Source organism: Lingula anatina, chromosome 5 (assembly GCF_051362555.1).
Source record: "Lingula anatina isolate TDL-2025a chromosome 5, LinAna3.0, whole genome shotgun sequence".
Taxonomy (NCBI): Eukaryota; Metazoa; Brachiopoda; class Lingulata; order Lingulida; family Lingulidae; genus Lingula; species Lingula anatina.
Genome location: NC_141771.1, coordinates 8,787,736 through 8,807,958, shown reverse-complemented (window position 1 = coordinate 8,807,958; position 20,223 = coordinate 8,787,736). Strand labels below are relative to the sequence as shown.

The 20,223-nt window shown below is 38.2% G+C and overlaps 3 protein-coding genes across 5 annotated transcripts in view; 2 read left to right on the top strand and 1 right to left on the bottom strand.

The window, feature by feature from the left end:
• Positions 1 to 4,294: 4,294 nt before the first annotated feature.
• Positions 4,295 to 18,171, bottom strand: LOC106154772 (uncharacterized). Of its 2 annotated transcripts, none has more exons than XM_087012534.1 (10): positions 17,880 to 18,171; positions 17,557 to 17,589; positions 16,870 to 17,017; positions 16,308 to 16,546; positions 15,168 to 15,295; positions 13,414 to 13,598; positions 12,608 to 13,087; positions 12,138 to 12,296; positions 9,289 to 11,970; positions 4,295 to 9,012 (listed from the first exon to the last, which is right to left on the bottom strand). In XM_087012534.1, exons 1-10 carry the CDS (start codon positions 17,918 to 17,920, stop codon positions 8,935 to 8,937), a joined length of 4,173 nt encoding a protein of 1,390 aa, XP_086868660.1. In that variant the 5' UTR covers positions 17,921 to 18,171; the 3' UTR covers positions 4,295 to 8,934. The 2 variants fall into 2 exon arrangements, with proteins under 2 accessions (XP_086868660.1, XP_086868659.1); XM_087012533.1 differs by having other exon boundaries at positions 12,138 to 12,299; positions 17,880 to 18,170.
• On the top strand, positions 5,619 to 7,621 carry LOC147761594 (uncharacterized). The gene is made up of 2 exons (XM_087013282.1): positions 5,619 to 7,319; positions 7,610 to 7,621. Exons 1-2 carry the CDS (start codon positions 5,619 to 5,621, stop codon positions 7,619 to 7,621), a joined length of 1,713 nt encoding a protein of 570 aa, XP_086869408.1.
• Positions 18,162 to 20,223, top strand: part of LOC106154784 (plexin domain-containing protein 2) — a 35,809-nt gene continuing 33,747 nt past the window's right edge. For both annotated transcript variants that reach the window (XM_013529267.2, XM_013529263.2), the window contains exon 1: positions 18,162 to 18,309. In XM_013529267.2, coding sequence (XP_013384721.2) covers positions 18,165 to 18,309 — 145 coding nt within the window. In that variant the 5' untranslated portion in view covers positions 18,162 to 18,164. The remainder of the gene's footprint in view (positions 18,310 to 20,223) is intronic.

The following is a 20,223-nucleotide window of genomic DNA, read 5'->3' as shown; positions in this document are numbered from 1 at the left end:
TCTTGAAATAGGAGGTGCTCTGAAGTTTCAGAAGTTCAAGTTTGATGAAATAATGTCATTTTTGAACACAAGTTGTCTGCTTTGCCAAGCCTTATATTTTATTTTTCCAGAGTTCAAAATTTATTATCCATTACCGTACTGCACATTTTGCTTTTACCACCAATATGTACTTTTTGATACAGCGTAACTCGAAAACCGTATGGAATACAAAAAAACCGAGACCACCTCCAGTATTGGGCTTTACATGCAAAGTTCAGTTCATGGTGAAAAGTAGGTCAAAGGTCAATTTTAAGGTCACATTTAGATTGCCAGTATATGACTTCCTATTCAAGTTCAATAGTAACTATGGACCTATCTCTGCCAGTTTTGGAGATAAAAGGGAAGCAAAATTTGCAAAGTTCAGTTCATGGTGAAAAGTAGGTCAAAGGTCAATTTTAAGGTCACATTTAGATTGCCAGTATATGACTTCCTATTCAAGTCCAATAGTAACTACGGACCTATCTCAGCCAGTTTTGGAGATAAAAGGAAAGCAAAATTTGCAAAGTTCAGTTCATGGTGAAAAGTAGGTCAAAGGTCAATTTTAAGGTCACATTTAGATTGCCAGTATATGACTTCCTATTCAAGTCCAATAGTAACTATGGACCTATCTCTGCCAGTTTTGGAGATAAAAGGGAAGCAAAATTTGCAAAGTTCAGTTCATGGTGAAAAGTAGGTCAAAGGTCAATTTGAAGGTCACATTTATATTGCCAGTATATGACTTCCTATTCAAGTCCAATAGTAACTACGGACCTATCTCTGCCAGTTTTGGAGATAAAAGGGAAGCAAAATTTGCAAAGTTCAGTTCATGGTGTAAAGTAAGTCAAAGGTCAATTTGAAGGTCACATATAGATTGCCAGTATATGACTTCCTATTCAAGTCCAATAGTAACTACGGACCTATCTCAGCCAGTTTTGGAGATAAAAGGAAAGAAATATTTGCAATGTTCAGTTCATGGTGTAAAGTAGGTCAAAGGTCAATTTGAAGGTCACATATAGATTGCCAGTATATGACTTCCTATTCAAGTCCAATAGTAACTATGGACCTATCTCTGCCAGTTTTGGAGATAAAAGGGAAGCAAAATTTGCAAAGTTCAGTTCATGGTGAAAAGTAGGTCAAAGGTCAATTTTAAGGTCACATTTATATTGCCAGTATATGACTTCCTATTCAAGTTCAATAGTAACTATGGACCTATCTCTGCCAGTTTTGGAGATAAAAGGAAAGCAAAATTTGCAAAGTTCAGTTCATGGTGAAAAGTAGGTCAAAGGTCAATTTTAAGGTCACATTTATATTGCCAGTATATGACTTCCTATTTAAGTTCAATAGTAACTATGGACCTATCTCTGCCAGTTTTGGAGATATAAGGGACTAAATGTTATAATTTTGGAGTTACCATAATGTGCCTTAAATTTCGTACAGAAAAAAATTAATTAAAATAAAGAAAATGTCATTTTGGTCAAAATTCTTGAAATAGGAGGTGCTCTGAAGTTTCAGAAGTTCAAGTTTGATGAAATAATGTCATTTTTGAACACAAGTTGTCTGCTTTGCCAAGCCTTATGTTTTATTTTTCCAGAGTTCAAAATTTATTATCCATTACCGTACTGCACATTTTGCTTTTACCACCAATATGTACTTTTTGATACAGCGTAACTCGAAAACCGTATGGAATACAAAAAAAACGAGACCACCTCCAGTATTGGGCTTTACATGCAAAGTTCAGTTCATGGTGAAAAGTAGGTCAAAGGTCAATTTTAAGGTCACATTTAGATTGCCAGTATATGACTTCCTATTCAAGTTCAAAAGTAACTTTGGACCTATCTCTGCCAGTTTTGGAGATAAAAGGGAAGCAAAATTTGCAAAGTTCAGTTCATGGTGAAAAGTAGGTCAAAGGTCAATTTCAAGGTCACATTTAGATTGCCAGTATATGACTTCCTATTCAAGTTCAATAGTAACTATGGACCTATCTCTGCCAGTTTTGGAGATAAAAGGGAAGCAAAATTTGCAAAGTTCAGTTCATGGTGAAAAGTAGGTCAAAGGTCAATTTTAAGGTCACATTTATATTGCCAGTATATGACTTCCTATTCAAGTTCAATAGTAACTATGGACCTATCTCTGCCAGTTTTGGAGATAAAAGGAAAGCAAAATTTGCAAAGTTCAGTTCATGGTGAAAAGTAGGTCAAAGGTCAATTTTAAGGTCACATTTATATTGCCAGTATATGACTTCCTATTCAAGTTCAATAGTAACTATGGACCTATCTCTGCCAGTTTTGGAGATATAAGGGACTAAATGTTATAATTTTGGAGTTACCATAATGTGCCTTAAATTTCGTACAGAAAAAATTAATTAAAATAAAGAAAATGTCATTTTGGTCAAAATTCTTGAAATAGGAGGTGCTCTGAAGTTTCAGAAGTTCAAGTTTGATGAAATAATGTCATTTTTGAACACAAGTTGTCTGCTTTGCCAAGCCTTATATTTTATTTTTCCAGAGTTCAAAATTTATTATCCATTACCGTACTGCACATTTTGCTTTTACCACCAATATGTACTTTTTGATACAGCGTAACTCGAAAACCGTATGGAATACAAAAAAACCGAGACCACCTCCAGTATTGGGCTTTACATGCAAAGTTCAGTTCATGGTGAAAAGTAGGTCAAAGGTCAATTTTAAGGTCACATTTAGATTGCCAGTATATGACTTCCTATTCAAGTTCAATAGTAACTATGGACCTATCTCTGACAGTTTTGGAGATAAAAGGGAAGAAAAATTTGCAAAGTTCAGTTCATGGTGAAAAGTAGGTCAAAGGTCAATTTTAAGGTCACATATAGATTGCCAGTATATGACTTCCTATTCAAGTTCAATAGTAACTATGGACCTATCTCTGCCAGTTTTGGAGATAAAAGGGAAGCAAAATTTGCAAAGTTCAGTTCATGGTGAAAAGTAGGTCAAAGGTCAATTTGAAGGTCACATATAGATTGCCAGTATATGACTTCCTATTCAACTTCAATAGTAACTATAGACCTATCTCTGCCAGTTTTGGAGATATAAGGGACTAAATGTTATAATTTTGGAGTTACCATAATGTGCCTTAAATTTCGTACAGAAAAAATTAATTAAAATAAAGAAAATGTCATTTTGGTTAAAATTCTTGAAATAGGAGGTGCTCTGAAGTTTCAGAAGTTCAAATTTGATGAAATAATGTCATTTTTGAACACAAGTTGTCTGCTTTGCCAAGCCTAATGTTTTATTTTTCCAGAGTTCAAAATTTATTATCCATTACCGTACTGCACATTTTGCTTTTACCACCAATATGTACTTTTTGATACAGCGTAACTCAAAAACCGTATGGAATACAAAAAAACCGAGACCACCACCAGTGTTGGGCTTTACATGCTCTACAAAATGCAAAAAAGAATGGGTCTCTAGCATTAACGGTTCCCGAATTAGAGACAGTTTTCAGTTTCGGTATCTTATGGCCGCTACTCCCGTGAAAATGCACCGATTGACCCCAAATTCATGGAGATGAAAGATGACCTGAAGGGTAACACTTTCCAATAATATTATTGGTTAAGTCTGTGTGGTGTCTGAATAACAGGGCAAAAAATTTTTTTTTCGTAAAAAATTTCATTTTTTTGAAAATTTTGGCCCATTTGACCTTGAAGTAAAGGTCAAAGGTCAAATCCAAGGGTATATTTGAAATCTACACATATGACTTTTGGAAAGCCGTCTATAGAAATTTTTCCCATAACTCCTTCCGTAGGGTAGATAATTAGCATTTAATTTTGCCATTTTTAGACAAGGGTGCATTGCAATGAGTGCCACACCCAGACCCCAATACCGACAAAGCCCAAATTTTACGTGGAACGAGTTGAGATTATAGGTGACCTAAATCCATGAGATGGGTATGGGGGGCCTTACCGTCTAGGAGGAGAAGCGGTAACGGTAGCCGTCCGAGCCGGCGGAACGATCCGGACGAGACCGAAACCATGTGTACCGCCAGCGCTAACGCTGGTGGTACAATTAAGGGATGAATAAATATTCATCGTGTGAAAAAAAGACATGCGAAGAGAGATGGGCACTGCTGTCGCTGTTCACTATTCTTCTCCGGAGTTTTTTATTTCTCAGAACATTTCAAGGGCCTATAGCTCACCCCAATAAATTCCTATAAGTTAGGGTTGGCGTGACTAAGGGTGCCAAGATAACAAATGAACAGGATTCTATCATGGGAACTCCCTGGTTTATGATCGACAAAGCGTGAAAAGTTTTTGAAAAGGTGTATTTCATTTTTCCTTTAGAAATAGAACAGCTTCATAGTTGCTGTAATAATGTCCTCAACTGTATAAAATTATACATATATATATTTTCACTGAGCAAACAGAATATGAACTCAAAAGCTATGTGGCTAAATGAATATACTTTGTAAGATGTATAATTTCTTTGTAAATAAACTTACAAAAAGACACAAATACACTGCTATTTTTTCAGATAAAACTTCGATTCTTCACAAAATTCAGTTCATCTTCAATTCTGCTAATATTGCAATTGTCAATAATTCTTTACTGTTTTCTGGTTAAAGTCCTTACCCTTGTAAGAAAAAAAGTCCATTTCTTTTTAACATTTCAATGAAATATCTCTCACAAATTGCGTTTTGGGAAATATAAATAAATTGAAGATACATTTATGTTAATCTACCTCCTACATTTGACTTCTCACAACAAAATTAATATTCAAATGTAAACAAAACACGTTAATACCACCCCCTAAAAAAAATTATATATTAATATCCGTAACTTCATCAGCATCTATTTAAATAAGGTCTGTTTTCTGTGATGAAAAATAATATTATAGTCTCTTATAAACTAAACGTGGTAGAACTGTTTTCTTTGATGCATTAATAATCGAATTAATATATAGGCCTTATACTACGGAGATATCACAATTCAATTACAAACTAAAACATAAGTTCCAGAACTTTTCATATTAAAAAAGAAAAAAGTTTGTCCTTATTTACCATTATACCAAATAAACTACTTCAACAAACAACAGTCATTTACTAGTAAACACATTGTTCACAATTACACTGTTCACATGCTAAATTCCTCCTGGAACATCTTACCAAGTAATTTACTTTGCTAAATGTCAAGCCAGAAACATATAGCCTACACTTCATTCAGTCTTTTTTTCATGTTGTTGTCAATACAGATTGAACACTTTGTTTCATATTGACATGCACAGTTCACAATTGTTGACAGCCTTCAAATCGGTAATATATATATATATATACTAATGCAACGACAAAATAGCCTAATAAAAATAATTTGACAAAGGAACAAACTGTGTTTAAAAAAAAAAAAAAAAACAGTTTCACATCAGAAGAATCTGGTATAAGGTCACTATTAAATATCTGAGTTGATGCACAACTTCAATATATGACCAGATTAAAAAAAAAAAAAAAAAAAAAAAAAAAAAAAAACCCAGCACTGCTCTGACAAATCAAAACATATTACCGTTTTCAGGTGATTTACAAAACCTGAGTTTATTGGCTTACAAAACAACAAACTATATTAACATGCAAGATGCAAGATGGCGCCGACCTATGGCGACACTCCTTTGAGAGCAAGCATTATTTTAGTATTTTATCTGTTTTTAACACTGTGTTTGTCCACTGCACCTGTGTTTTACTCAAGAGAGGAACTCCTAGCTATACGGAATGCCAATCGTGCCTCAAAATCCACTGTAACGGGACTAAACACAGAGCCTTCCATACAGCGCATTGTTTCCACTCAGAATGACAGCAGTCATGACCCTAAGACAAGAAGGAAGAGGGGTAAAAGAGGAGGTCATCTGGTGAGATCCAGGAAAAGAAACCAGCGATTAGCAGTACCTAGTATCATCTTGGCTAATGTGCAGCGTTTATTCAACAAGGTTGAAGAACTGAAGTATCGCATTGCTAACTTTAGAGACTATACTGACTGTAATGTGTTTTGTTTTACGGAAACTTGGCTGAATGATGATCACACCAACGCTAGCTTAGAACCAGCAGGTTTTACTATGTTTCGAGCAGATCGTGATAGAGACATAACAGGGAAAAATCAAGGAGGAGGAGTATGTTTTCTTGTAAATGATCGATGGTGCACCGATGCCAGTGTAGTTTTTAACCGATGTTCCCCGGACATAGAGTACCTAACCATCAAATGCAGACCATTTTATTTGCCAAGGGAATTCTCTTGTGTTATGCTGACCGGAGTATACACTCACCCCAGGGCGGACGCGAAGAAAGCAATGGCCACTTTGTCATCGGTCATTAACTCCTACGAAAGCTCGCACCCTAATTGCTTATCCATTGTTCTCGGCGACTTCAACAAGACCAATTTGAAAACCGTTCTGCCAAATTACCGATCGTATGTCACTTTTCCGACCAGAGGCAAAAATACTCTCGATAACTGCTACTGCCCAGTCAAAGGAGCGTATAAAGCGATGAGGAGATCGCCTCTGGGGAATTCAGACCACTGCACAATTCTCTTGATTCCAGCATATAAACAAGAATTGAAAAGAGGGAGACCCGAATCTCATAACGTTAGCATCTACTCACAATCAGCTATAGATAAATTGCAGGGCTGTTTTGAGTGTACGGATTGGTCTGTGTTGAAATGTGACAACAACATAGAGGATTACACCTTGACTGTGACGGAGTACATACGTTTCTGCGAGGAGATTTGTATACCAACTAAGACAGTGACCCGATATCCTAATGACAAGAGATGGATGAATAAGAACGTACGCCAACTAATAAAGAAGAAAGACCAGGCATTCTGCGAAAAACAGAATGACCCAGAGACCTATCGCAGAGCTAAACTCCAACTGAAGAAGGCGATCAAAGAAGCTAAGAAATGCATGAAAAGCAAAATAGAGGAAAGCTTTAACACTAAGAACTCTAGGGAACTGTGGTCAAATATCTCCTTAATTACTAACTACAAGGGCTCAAAACACTCTGCTGACAAAGGAGACGCGTCACTACCGGACAAACTGAATGACTTTTATGCACGCTTTGATAAAGACAATAGTTCTTCTACAACGGTTTTACCTCCGACTTCCCAAGCTGACAATACTGAAGCAGTTCCGCTCACCGTTCACCCCTGGCAAGTAAAACGGCAATTTATGCGCCTCAATGTTCGTAAGGCGTCTGGGCCAGATGGAATTTCACCTCGTGTTCTCAAACTCTGTGCTGACCAACTTGCGTACGTCTTTACTATCATCTACAACTGGTCTCTACAAATCCGCAAAGTACCATTGCTCTGGAAGACGGCGTCTATCATCCCGGTACCAAAATCCAACCGAGTTACCAGCTTAAACGATCTCAGACCCGTGGCTCTGACTCCGGTGCCCATGAAAATTTTAGAAAAATTAGTTTTAAATTTTATTAAAGAAATTGTGCCAAAAACCTTGGACCCACTGCAATTCGCTTATCGATCTAACAGAAATGTTGAAGATGCAGTTAATCTGTGCCTACACACTGTACTACAACACTTAGATAACAAAAACTCTTATGCAAGGATTTTATTTATTGACTACAGTTCAGCTTTTAACACAATTGTGCCAAAAAAACTATATTTGAAACTTTTAAACCATCTTAAGCTACCTGTTTTTATTTGTGACTGGATTTTAGACTTTCTTTTAGATAGAAGACAATCTGTTAAAGTCGGCTCATTTACCTCAAAAATAACAGTCTTAAATACCGGTGCACCACAGGGATGCGTCCTTTCACCTTGTCTTTACTCCCTTTTTACTTACGATTGCACTAGTGTAAGCGATGGGACTTTTCTCATGAAATTTGCGGACGATACTACGCTGGTGGGGCTAGTCACTGATAATGACGAGAGTACATATAGAGAATCTGTTGAGTCGTTGTTAAGCTGGTGCGAGAGTAATGATCTTATCTTGAACGTAGCTAAAACCAAAGAAATGATAGTGGATTTTAGAAGGAATCAGAATGTAAAGGTACCACTCACCATTGGTAATGATGAAGTTAGTAGGGTAGAGGAATTTAAACTACTTGGTATACACCTTAACAGTAAATTGAATTGGAAAGATAACACCGTAAAGAGTGTAAAGAAGGCACGGCAAAGACTGTATTTTTTAAGATCATTGAGAACTTTTACTGATAGTGTGCCTATTTTAGTCAATTTTTATAGGTGTGTAATTGAAAGCATTCTAGCGTACGGAATTATAATATGGTATAGCGGAACAGCTGGGGAGGAAAGGAAGAAATTAGCAAACGTTGTAAAAACTGCAAGCAGGATTATCGGACAAGATCTCCCCAAGCTGGATGATATTTTTAAGGACAGGATGGAGAAAAGAATTGTCAACACCATGAAAGACGCTTTCCATCCTGCATCCTCTCTTTTTACTTTTTTACCAAGCAACAGTAGACTTTTAACTTTTAAAGGCAGTAAACGCTTTTTAAACAGCTTTTATCCAAGTGCAGTGACGCATTTTAATTTGATCTCAAAGCTAAATTCTTAATTTATTTATTTATTTATTATTTTATTATTTTACTCTGTATATTGCTCCAATGGAAAATGATTTCCGATTTTTATAATTGGCTAAATAAACTCTTATCTTATCTTATCTTATGCTTGAGTTGGTCCAGTAACATACATCTACATGCCATCATTCTTGAAAAAAAATTCTATGAACATCATGATCTGTGCCAAAGTAAACATTAAATTTTTACTGTAAAAACCTATTACCATGGTGCCATTGAATTCAGCCATATGCAACAAGACTGTAAGAAGATGCTTTGAAAAGAAGCATCAATTGCTAATATTCCATTACATCACACTCAAGAACAAAGGACATACTTATATGGTAGAAAACATCCAAAAATTTTGTTTTCATTTTAGGCAAGGCAAGAAAATGCTGATCCCTCATCTGATGGCCTTGGGTGGTAGGAGTCTTCTCGAACAGGAATGAAGTGCTGAAAAGAAAATAATAAATCTCTTAGCTTTAAGTCATATTTAAACTTTAAAAGCAGAAATAAATTCTATTTTATACTTCAGGCTAACAAAAACACATTCGGTATTTTGCAATTTATCAAAATCATAAGTACCAGTACCATAACAAAATCTTAACAAACCATCCATAATTCTGGACTATAAAACAATCAAAAGCTGAAAATATCCATCAAAAGTTAAAATTACAGCTCAATTTTGTAACTAAGTTAATAAAATACCAACTCCTCTGACACACATACCATATCATCTCCTTCTGCCAAAACCAACGCCACAGGGTCATGGCAAGATCGAGGCTGTTGTGGTTGGGGAGAAAACTTGGTCTGGAGACGACATGCGTAAAGGGCGCACTCTTCATCCAGTAGTGCCTCCTGAAAACGCTGTGTTGCGCCAGTCACCAGGACACCAGCAAGCCTAGACCTACCAGTGCCGAAACCTACAGTCCGTGGTACAGGCAAGGAGGGAGATGTCTTCTGTCGATCTTGTCCACATTCTGTTGAGCTGTGAAAACTTCTTTTGCTTGTGGTGAGTGATGTCTCTGTAGAATCCAAGTCTTCAGAGACAACAACTTGCACATCAGAATCCCTGGCTTGTGGACTGTCCCCTCTGCCTTGCAAGGGCACCATGGATTGGCCAGAGGAAAATTGTATTGACGTCTCATCAGAAATGCCATTACCACTAAGCCGAATTCCATTTTCCTGTGTATTAGTATCACCCATATTCCAAACCTTCACCGCACTGTTCCTACTAAACGCTGTAGCATGCTGTTCGCTCACCATTACACCACCACCATCGCGTCTCAGCAACACAGGTGACTGGTCCAGATCTGGGTATAACACAGGCGACTCTCCAGGTGACGCCGACACCACCTCTGGTGTGACAACCTTTGCACCTGAACTGGCCCCCATCCCCCCTCTCATGGCCAGTGGGGTCATAATGGGAGGTCGAAGATCAACTCCCGAGGAAGCTGAGGTCAAGGTGACTGGTCTGGGAACTGACATGGATAACCGGTTGAACCTGGACATGATATTGGTCTCTCCTGCTATCTCTGGTCTTGGTGTCTGAATGGTTCCTGGCATGGAAGACAGAAATGGCTGCAGTCTTGCCAGTTCTCTAGGCTGGGAACTAGTTTGTCCTTTCTGCTGATCAGAGGAAACAGATTGTTGTGGTTTTGAACCCAGTGTTGGTTTCAGAGTAGGCTCCACCATAGTGTCAGTCTCAAACTGCCTGCTATGCAATGTCCCTGTATGTAAAACCTGGTGTGGCACATCTGATAAAGCCGCCGAAGGAGACTTTGTCATAGAAATGTGAGTTTGATCACTAAATTGTTGTGTCATCTGTTTGAAAGATGTAGCAACATTCTGCAGACTTTCCACCATGGTTCTATCTGTCTGTGAGGGTACTGTTGACTGTGTAGTGCAAGGTACTGTGGAGCAACTTTTGCATGAGACAGTCAATTCTGATGCCCCGTCTGGGACTACATTATTCATCAAATCTAGTCCAGTGAAAGCACTGTTTGCTGTCTGTATAAGCGGTCTTTGCCCAACAGTCAATTCACCAGGATTCAACTCCACATGGGCAGTCTTTGCTGCATCCCCACCAGTGGCTAACACCTGAGAAGCAATTTGCTTTTCATTATGTTGAATGAAGCACTGACTTTCATCTACTGATGGCTGGAACGGATACTGTTGGGTATGAGTCCGACCCACCTTTTGCTGTTCTTGGCTATACATAAAGTTATGATGTACTGACTGAAGATTTGTGGATGATGGCTGCTGATGTTGATGCACTGTTGACTGTTGTTGCTGATGTTGACTTTGTTGCAGAAGAGACTGATGTTGCATCTGCTGCTGTGAACCATGTTGGGGAAATTGTCTTTGTTGATATTGTAAAGTTATAACCCCTTGTTGTGGCTGCCCTGAAATTTGCTGATTAAGTCTTGGTAATTGTTCAAAATATTGTTGCTGTTGCTGTGTTGTGGGGTGTTGACCTGGTATTGGCAATTGTTGACTGGCTGTTGACAACTGTAGCTGTTGTGACTGCTGATGCTGTTGCACTGCTAGCATGTGCTGTAACTGCTGTTGGAACTTGAGCAACTCTTCCTGTTGTTTCTTCACCATCTCTAACTGCTTCCATATGTACTTGGCACTCTTGCTCCCACCTCCAGTTCCACTCTGCCTAGCTGACTGCTGCAACATCCGGGCACAGGTCTCCAATTCCTCAAACTGCTCTTCAGAGTCTCTGATGCTCTGATTTAGGTCATCCAGAGCCAAGTGACCACCATGTGACCCATACATGCCACTTCCCTGGGTATTTGACACCGTTTCTTCACAGGGGATGCCCATGGCCATTTTGGAATCACAGGGTTGCTTGGCTGGTTGATCTGAGTACAAAAACTGAGGTTGGTATACTGATGCCTGTCCTGGCTGTTGTGTACTTCCAACGGCTTCTGGCTGACCGGAGTGATTATTAGACACAGCACCCTGCTGCTGCCACCTTTCTGCTAAACTGGAAAGCTGTGGTCTCACAAAAACATCACTCTGCTGAATATCAGCACTTAATGTTACAGCGTATTTGTGCCCTGTATCAAGTAGTGCCATATTTTGTTGTTGGTGTTGCTGCTTAAAAGGGGTTTTTGTTTCCGTCTGTACAGGTTTGAATTTCCCCATTTCACTACTTTCAAATACAGGACATTCCTGCGAAATAACGTTTCTTATCACCGAAGGACTATTTTGAAGTTCAACTGATTCTGACACTGAAGGGCTCTTAGCCTTTGCCACTGATTCTGTCACCAGAGGTCTCTCCTGTAGTACTGATGAGTTATTTGCTACTAGAGGGTTCTTGGGGATTTTCACTGGCTCAGTAGCAGTGGTCTCCATGGCTGCTATCTCCAGCTCCAGGAGGCGTTCCATCTCTCTGATCTCCTGCAAAATTGAAGTTTTCTTATTTTTTGTTAGTTTGTTCTGTCAAAATCATTATAAGAACGGCCAAGAAAGTAAGCCCAAGTTTTTATTAAGCTCCAGTAAAAATCAAACAGATCTGGACTTATAATTCATCAAGGACCTATACTTGCTTCAAAAATTTACTTTACCTCTAATCTCTGTCTATGGCCTTCCGTATCTTCTACACCCAAGGGGGAGCCACCTTCAGAAGTACATGTTGGGGATTCCTCTAGGACTCCAAGGGGGACACAATGGGGTGTCTGGTAGTTGGTATCATCATCTCTAAACAAGGTCATGGCAAGGCAATCCTTCTGAAATAAACAATATCAAATTAATATTTTTCACTGAAACAGTTTTGATGGTCTTTTTTTTTTTATTAAAGGAACCAAATGAATTTTCTTCATTTAAAAACTTGTTGTGTGGCATGAAATAATAAATCATTACATTCAAAATAATGGGGAAATTGACTTGTCACCACCTTGTTGACTTAAGAGTCAGGACAATTCAAAGCAAATTAAAAACTTACTTTTATTCATCCTTATTTAGTTTCTACTGAATATGATTGAAAGTAATCCAGTTTTCTGGTTAAAAACTTTTGCCATTTCATAGGTTTCACTACCTTCTGACAACTTTCCTCTTGGTTTTGTTGATTTTCAGCACTAGCAGGACTGAGAAGATCAGCCCAGGTGACATCTGACCTTGACCCACCCTTGACCTTGCTCTTGGGTGTCGTCCCCCTTGGAACTCTGCATGCTGATGGAGACTGGGGCACAGGAACTCGTTTTGGTGGGCCCAGTGCAGCGCTCGGTGTGGGAGCGGTTCCAGTGGGACCAAGGTCAAGGTCACCACAGGGGCCTTTCCTGGTGCTCACTGTCCTGACATATATACTATCTGGCCTTCGCACAACTCTGATTCCTGTTCCTAGTGGAGATTGTCCATTGCTCTCTTTCACTGGTGTCTCTCTGTTGACACAAGGTGTTGCTGCTGGGGTGCTGGCAGACACCTTAGACAGGGTACGCTTTTGAAACTCGCTGTGGGCTCTGAACATCCTTGCTTTGCTCTCAAATGGACTTTTCTGGTAGTAAATGGAAGGGCGAGCCTGAAGTTGAAAGAGGGGGGAAAAACATTTAAACAAAGGTACTTGTTGTACCAAAACTGAAAAACTGTTTAAATTCAATCAAAAGATGTCAATAAATTCTTGGGATTTCTGTGTACAAAAATGTAATTATTGTGGGTTTCCATACTGTTGCAGACTTAACTGACTGTTCTTTTTTCTTAGAAAAGAGAGGAAACACAACCTGATTCCCCAAACTTCGCCTCAAGTAACATCTCCTCTCACTATGCCATACTCTCTGCAGTTCACTCAATACCGTGCTTGTTTTTATAGCATATATATATTATATACATTTCAATGATGACACTCACCGACATAAGATTCAGCGTCCTAGGAGCTGCACTGACAGGGGTCTTGAAGGAGGCCGGTCCTGCCAGGGTCTGTCTCTGGATTGATGAACACACCCCTGGCTGACCCCTGAAGACATCCTCCCGGCTCAAGCCCTGGTTGGTCACTATACTCTGGAGAGCTGCACTGTCCACTTCAAAGTCGATACCTGAAGATGAAAATGTTCATTGCAGACAAGGCAATATTTCTTTGTTGATGATATTATAGAAGTCATACCTAAGGGCAGTGATTGGGAAGGAACGCGCCATTGCGCCATACGCGCATAGAATCGTAACTGGGCGCATAGAAAGCCCTGTTTGTGCGCCATTAGGGCGCGTGATTTTGTTATACCTCGCGTTTTTAAAAAGAGTCTACTCGTCAATAAACTATTCGTCAAATGATTAGCGTAATTTTCCTCTCATACCTGAAGACGTCTCAGGAACGAATTCGGAAGCTATCGAACGCAATCCCCGAAGTTTGCCGAGAGCAATGAGCACATCGTCCCAATAGATATGTTAATGAAATAAAAGCTGATATCTTATTGGCCAATCAGTTTATAGGTCATGTTTATCCAATTAGAAGTAACCTTGCTTTTCGTTCTGAAAGCACATGGGATTTTTTCAAGCAGCACTTTAATGAAGTGAAAAGAAAAATGCCGCCAAAAAAGATTTTTAAAATCTCGCCAGACCAGCCTACATTAGTTAGTTTATTTACTTCAACCGCTTCGTCTAAGGGTCCGTCCAACGTTCAGGAAGAAGTCTCAAAGGAGACGGGGGAAGAAAATGTACCAACTTCTGAGAGCAGCGCTCCTTGCACTACGACGAGTAGTAGTGACACTGACAGTAGTGTTACTGCTAGTACTAGCACCTCTCACTCTCAGGTCGCACGAGGTTTCCAACCCGGGCCGATGGCTTCAACTATGGCCCTGGCTCCAGTACAACTGCGAACAGTGTAAGAGTTAAGATTCTTGGGAGTAAGATAAGTTATGAGGATGCACTGAATGTGTGGCACAGGAAAAAGAGATTACTTCATTAAGTAATGAAATCTCTTTTCAGTAAGACTGATTAAAAAGTACTAGACAGTATATGAAGACAATTTCATTTACATTTTCTCAGTTTTGAGTAATCAAGGTTTTCAGAGATCTAGATTGTTTACCTCTTGTTGATGGTTTCATCAAATAAAAACCAATTACAATTTGAGTATTACATGTTTTCTGATCATTTTGTTTTTTCATTTAGTCTTCAAATAAGTTCAGTAAAGAAGGCATTGTAATGGTTTTATTGAAAAAGACAAATAAAAGTCTTAACTAAATAAATATATTAACAAAGTTTAACTGCAAAACCTTATCATATTATTCCCAAAAATATTGATACAGATATTTCAAATATATTTGTCATGTTTAAAAATGGCCCATAAATGTCAAGCGATGGCCCATTGATATGCAAAATGGCCCATAAAGGGTTACCCAGGAGGGGCCATTGTCCCATGGGTGGTTTGAACCTTCCCAATCACTGTTAAGGGGGGGAAAAAAAGCAGAGTATCCGAGAGTTGATACCGCCTCCACATATTGTGCCACCAGCAAGATTAATGGTAGCTATCGATTACATTTTTTTTTTTGGGGGGGGGGGGGGGGGGTTAGAGAAACGGGCTGGTAAATGTGCAAAGTGCACTTTATGTGGAAAAGTGGGGCAAAGGCAAAATTTAAGGTGTTCACACTTGTGGTTCTAATGAAACTCACCTTCTTCTTGTTGAAGATCAGCCAAGGAGGACCCTTTCCTCTTCCTGGTCTTGTCTTGGTCACCCAGCTGCCTGCCATCTGGTGGCAATTCCTTGAATATCTGCCTCTTACTACTGCTTGGTTTTGTACTAGTAAAAGGTAAAGTTGACAAAATATAAATTCTGGTAAACTGACTTAATATTGCATTAGTTCAGGTGCATTCAGGCTCTCAACTGTGTCACAACTAACACAATTTGTAAAACCAGTTAGATGACACAACGACTTGAGCAAAATATTTTTTCCGCCACATTTAGTGAAGCATGGTATACAGAAGCACCAACTTATAAACATCAGGGAATTATTTTACACTACATTAATCACTTCATCAATCATACACTGATTTAGCTAAAATCATTCAGCTGTTTAGTAGAAAGAAATTTAATCCTGGTGCAGGGAAAACGCTGTACCCTCGTTCCACACCACCTGTTGCTTTGTCTAGACAGCAGTGACACGCCTTAATTCAACCAAATATACTGACTGTCAATGAAAACGCATCAGAAAACATTCTAGTACTTTTTTACTGAGAATTGATTCCAACCATATAGACGAGTACAAATGGACTTGTTTGGTAATAAGAGAGTCACCTTGTTTGACTGAATAATGGGTCATATTTCACACAAAAACTTATTTTCTTCATGTTCCAAAGGAACTTAAAATATTATTTGATAAATCAATGATGCATTTTCATTGACTGTCAGTATACTTGCCACTGTCATTTTTGCATCTGTTGCCTTTTTCAAAATGATCAAATGGGAAAAACAAGACTGCCTTATTTTCCATAATTAAAGTAATTTACTACTGACGACAATTATTTCCCCTAATAACTACACTTGTTTTCCAGAGCTTGAAACAAATACAAATCATAAGAAGCTAAATACAAATGATAAGAATCCCCTTGTGCTGAAACCTAGGAAACTGGGGTAGCGCTAACACTTGCCAATTTCGCCAAATGCTAAAACTGACTTAAATTGGCTAAAGAAAAAGGGCTTGATTTGACATGTTTTAGCCAAATTATAACAAATTGACAAAAATGTGGTGATATGGCTAAGCGAAAAAATTTGCTAGCGCTACCCCAGGGAAACATCATAAACAGACTCCTACCTGTGGGTTGCTGCAATGGTGGCTCTCCCTGTCACCTGGCCAACACCCTTACTGGTAACGATGATATTTAAAGCAGCTTGGTCCACAGCAAAGTCAAGGTCACTCCCGTAGTCAATGTCTGGATTAAGGTCATCAGCAAGGTTGAGGTCAACGTTAAGGTCAAGATCACCATTAAGCTCCGTTTTGGACTTTGCTCTCTTCATTTTGGTTCCTGATTTCGTTATATCGAATTCATGTGCCTGTAAGAAAGGAGAAATCAATGATTATTCCAACAGTGACTTTACTAGTAGTCACCAAAACCCAGTTGATACTCATTAATCAAAACACTAACCACATCTTTTATGTTGCTACATCATTACTCCTCCTCTTCATCTTGAACCGATTTGTCACTTTTGTGTTTTGGCATATACATGGTTTATAATTAAGAATTAAGTTACACTGCATTTTTTCCAATAGTAAATAAACATGCACGATGAAAAGGATATGACCAACATGACTAAATGGAAAAGATAACAAAAGACGAAGTAGGAGTGGTAGAAACAAATAAGTTGGGTCTTTATACCACAGTGCAAGGTTTCTTGGTGAGAGCTTTCCCTCTCTCCAGTTTTCCCTGCCACTGTTGGTGTAATTTGCCAAAGTCAGGTACTGGTCGGGCCTTGGTCAGCTTCACACTCTTCTTCTTCTTTACACTACTGGCCACTGGGATTTTACTGCAAGAATGATGAATGATTTAGAAATGAAGCTAAAGAGCAGGTGTAGAAAAACTAAGTGTATAAAATCACAGTTACAGTCCACCAAGTTCCAACAACATATTTAACTGTGAATGACATTGTTGCCAGACCTTATAATTTCCACAATTTGATTGTAAACAAATTATTTAAGCCACCCCCCATACTGAAAAATAACAGTACATAGACCTTTTTTGAGTTTCCAAATATGGCAGATGGCATGATAATGCATCCATAAATTGTATGGATGTGCAAAGTTCAGCTTAAACATCCCATTTTTTTTTAGCAAATGACCATTTCCTGTTCACGCATATCCTGGGCTTTTTTTTTTTTTCAGAGAAGTGCCCTGTGTTACATGTATGCACCCTTCATTTATCTAATTTAATGAGGTTTGAAAACAATTATTAACATTTGTTTGATAAATAATGAAAGCTTATGTATTAAACATGGTGCCCTTTGCCTGAGTTAATGTGATCGTTTGTTTTGGAGTTGATTCTGGTGCAACTCTGCAGTTTCTTTACCTTGACTGTGGCATGTTTTCCTTGTTTTCTGACCTAAAAAAAGAAGGTAAAATCTTTAAAGACTGGTCTGTTTGGCCAAACTGCAGGTTAACGCTTATAACATTACATATAAGAACACCAGGAAAGTATCTTCAAGTTAGTATCTTCACTATCCGTCATTTCATTTGAGTACTTGCACACAGTCTTTGTCAGCTCTTCGTACATGTTTTTCCATACTCGCTTACAACAAAAATTTCAAAAATAAAGAAGTAATAAAATATGAAGGTTCGTTTAACAACAAGAGTCCAAATTCGTCAATACTAATACGTTTACAGTGGTGTTACCGTTTTTGGTGAACCCGAAGTCCAGTTTTCGTAGTTGACATGTTGAAACTTGTTTTGGGTTATCTAAAGATAAAATGATGTCCAAATCCTGTCGCACTGGAAATTTCTCCGTAACCGCGAGTTAGACTGCTAATTAAAGTTATAAATGTTCCCCTCCCTGTGCATATTAACCATTCGGGTACCAGTAACAGAAGTATTGGTGCACTTCGAAAGAAAAAAATGCAAGTTAAAATTCCCAGACGTTATAAACACACGCCTCTAATTGACCAATCAAATAGCGACCTTATGAACCGGAAGCCACGCGACCTATCGCAAAACCTCGTTAGAAATCAACAAACAGCTGAAATGGCAGGTGCGACGCTTGCAGGACCAGTGCTCCTGATTATCTCTATTTTTATCACTTATTTATCCAGCGCAAAAGCAAACGAAGGTGAGCAACAGCACAGTTTTATATCTCTCTAGAAAATCAGAGGAGTTAAAAGTCGTTGGAAAAAGCAAGCAGTCCTTTACTTGTCCAGGTGTGACAAGATATCTGTATGCCTTTCTGCGTCGTGCGACAATCAATTTTGGGTGGTACCTCAAGTTCCTTTTATTATGTTAGTTCGTTGTGTAACTTTTGTGGAAAACGCGATGGCATTTATACTTTCGAAAACTTTGTCATTAATATTAAATGGTCTTTGGGGATTGGGGATCACTTTTTAATTTCGTCTACCCAATTCAATTAATAGGTATTGATGTAGCCTAGCTGTATTGATTTACACTTCGTGTTTTTTTTAATGTTTTTGCATAGGTAGACTTTTTGAAAGCTAACAAAAGGAAGGGGCTTTGTATAGGCGTGACTTAAGTCAGATTTTAGGTTTATAGGGCATTATGTACGTACATCTGTACTGAGTACCTTATATAATTTCCTTCTCATCATTCAGTTTCTCGTATGCTGTTGAGCAGAAGTGACAGCACATTTCACATAGGTGATTAGTCCACAGGAAGGATGAATAAGCTAGACATGTGTCACATTACAATATGTATATATACTCAGTATATATAGCACCTGTGCAACACACACAAACACACGCACACCATGCAGATCAACTTAATATACTTACCTTACACATCCACTATACAGACGAAAATCTGCACAAAAGAAATAGAAGAATGTTACATTATAAATTTTGTCAGCTAGGTCTTTCTTGTCAATCCATCATCCACGTACAAATTTAACCCATTTTTTTTTTTTATGTAGCTCAGTGCATTTCCTGAACATGCACATTTACAGTATTGATCTATAATCTTTAATTAAGACTGAAATATAGTCACAGCACAGGGGATACTGAATTCTCTGCAGCTGTCAAAATTTTTTTTTTGGTAGATCATGGGCATATTCTTATATTAGTAAGTCATAGCAGAATGTAACTTCACCTGATTTAACCTTTTTTTCCGTCTTTTTTTTCTGGTTTAATTAATTTATTGCAAAGATTTGACTTTTCCTTTTAATCTCAATTTTTCCAGTCCTAGCAGGCTCAATGTAAAACATTTTTCACCTGTTTTAATGACTTTATCATGATTTATCACAAAGTTTTGATATATCATAATAGTGACAATTTTTCCAGTTGTGTGACCAAAATTATTGTCATCCTGACTGAGCCCATTAAGCAATCAGTGATTATGGTCATTATACAAGTACTGACAGTGCTAGGAAGTGTGACCTTTCTGGTATGCGGATGAATAGCTCTGACTAACTAGAAATTACTTGTCAATGAGTACAATGTGACAATCACTGTAATAACGTTTACTCATACAGTATAGCACTCAAGGGAAGCTAGTACAGGTTAGAGATCTGTGCGTTAAGGGCACACCCAGGGTGTACGTAGGGTAATCAAGATATAGTTGTATAATGTGAAAATTAGCGTCATGATTTTCATGTATTGCAGGATGGCATGCAAGGTACAAATTTATACAGTGAAGGCAAACATATCATATATGGTCGATATGGACTGCTTGGTCCAGATATATAAATTTCAATTTATAAAAAGGAAAATCTTTAAAAATTTTAGATATATGTATAAATTATTCCAAAAAACTCCTGGGTGTATACAGAAGGACAAGAATGATCAAACCAAACCATAGATTTCTTTCTCTTTCCACATGGAATTATTTGTTTACTTTTGCTTTAAAACATTTTTATTGGATAATTTATGAGCACTGTAGTGTGTGTCCCAGTTGGGGACAACTTGGGTTAGTGTTTGTTTAAGGATAATGCAATTTCCTTTATGTCATGTCAGACATGTCACGGCATGGTTTCACTAAAAAGTGGTGAAAAAATTTACTTTTTTAGTCTTCTTTTGGT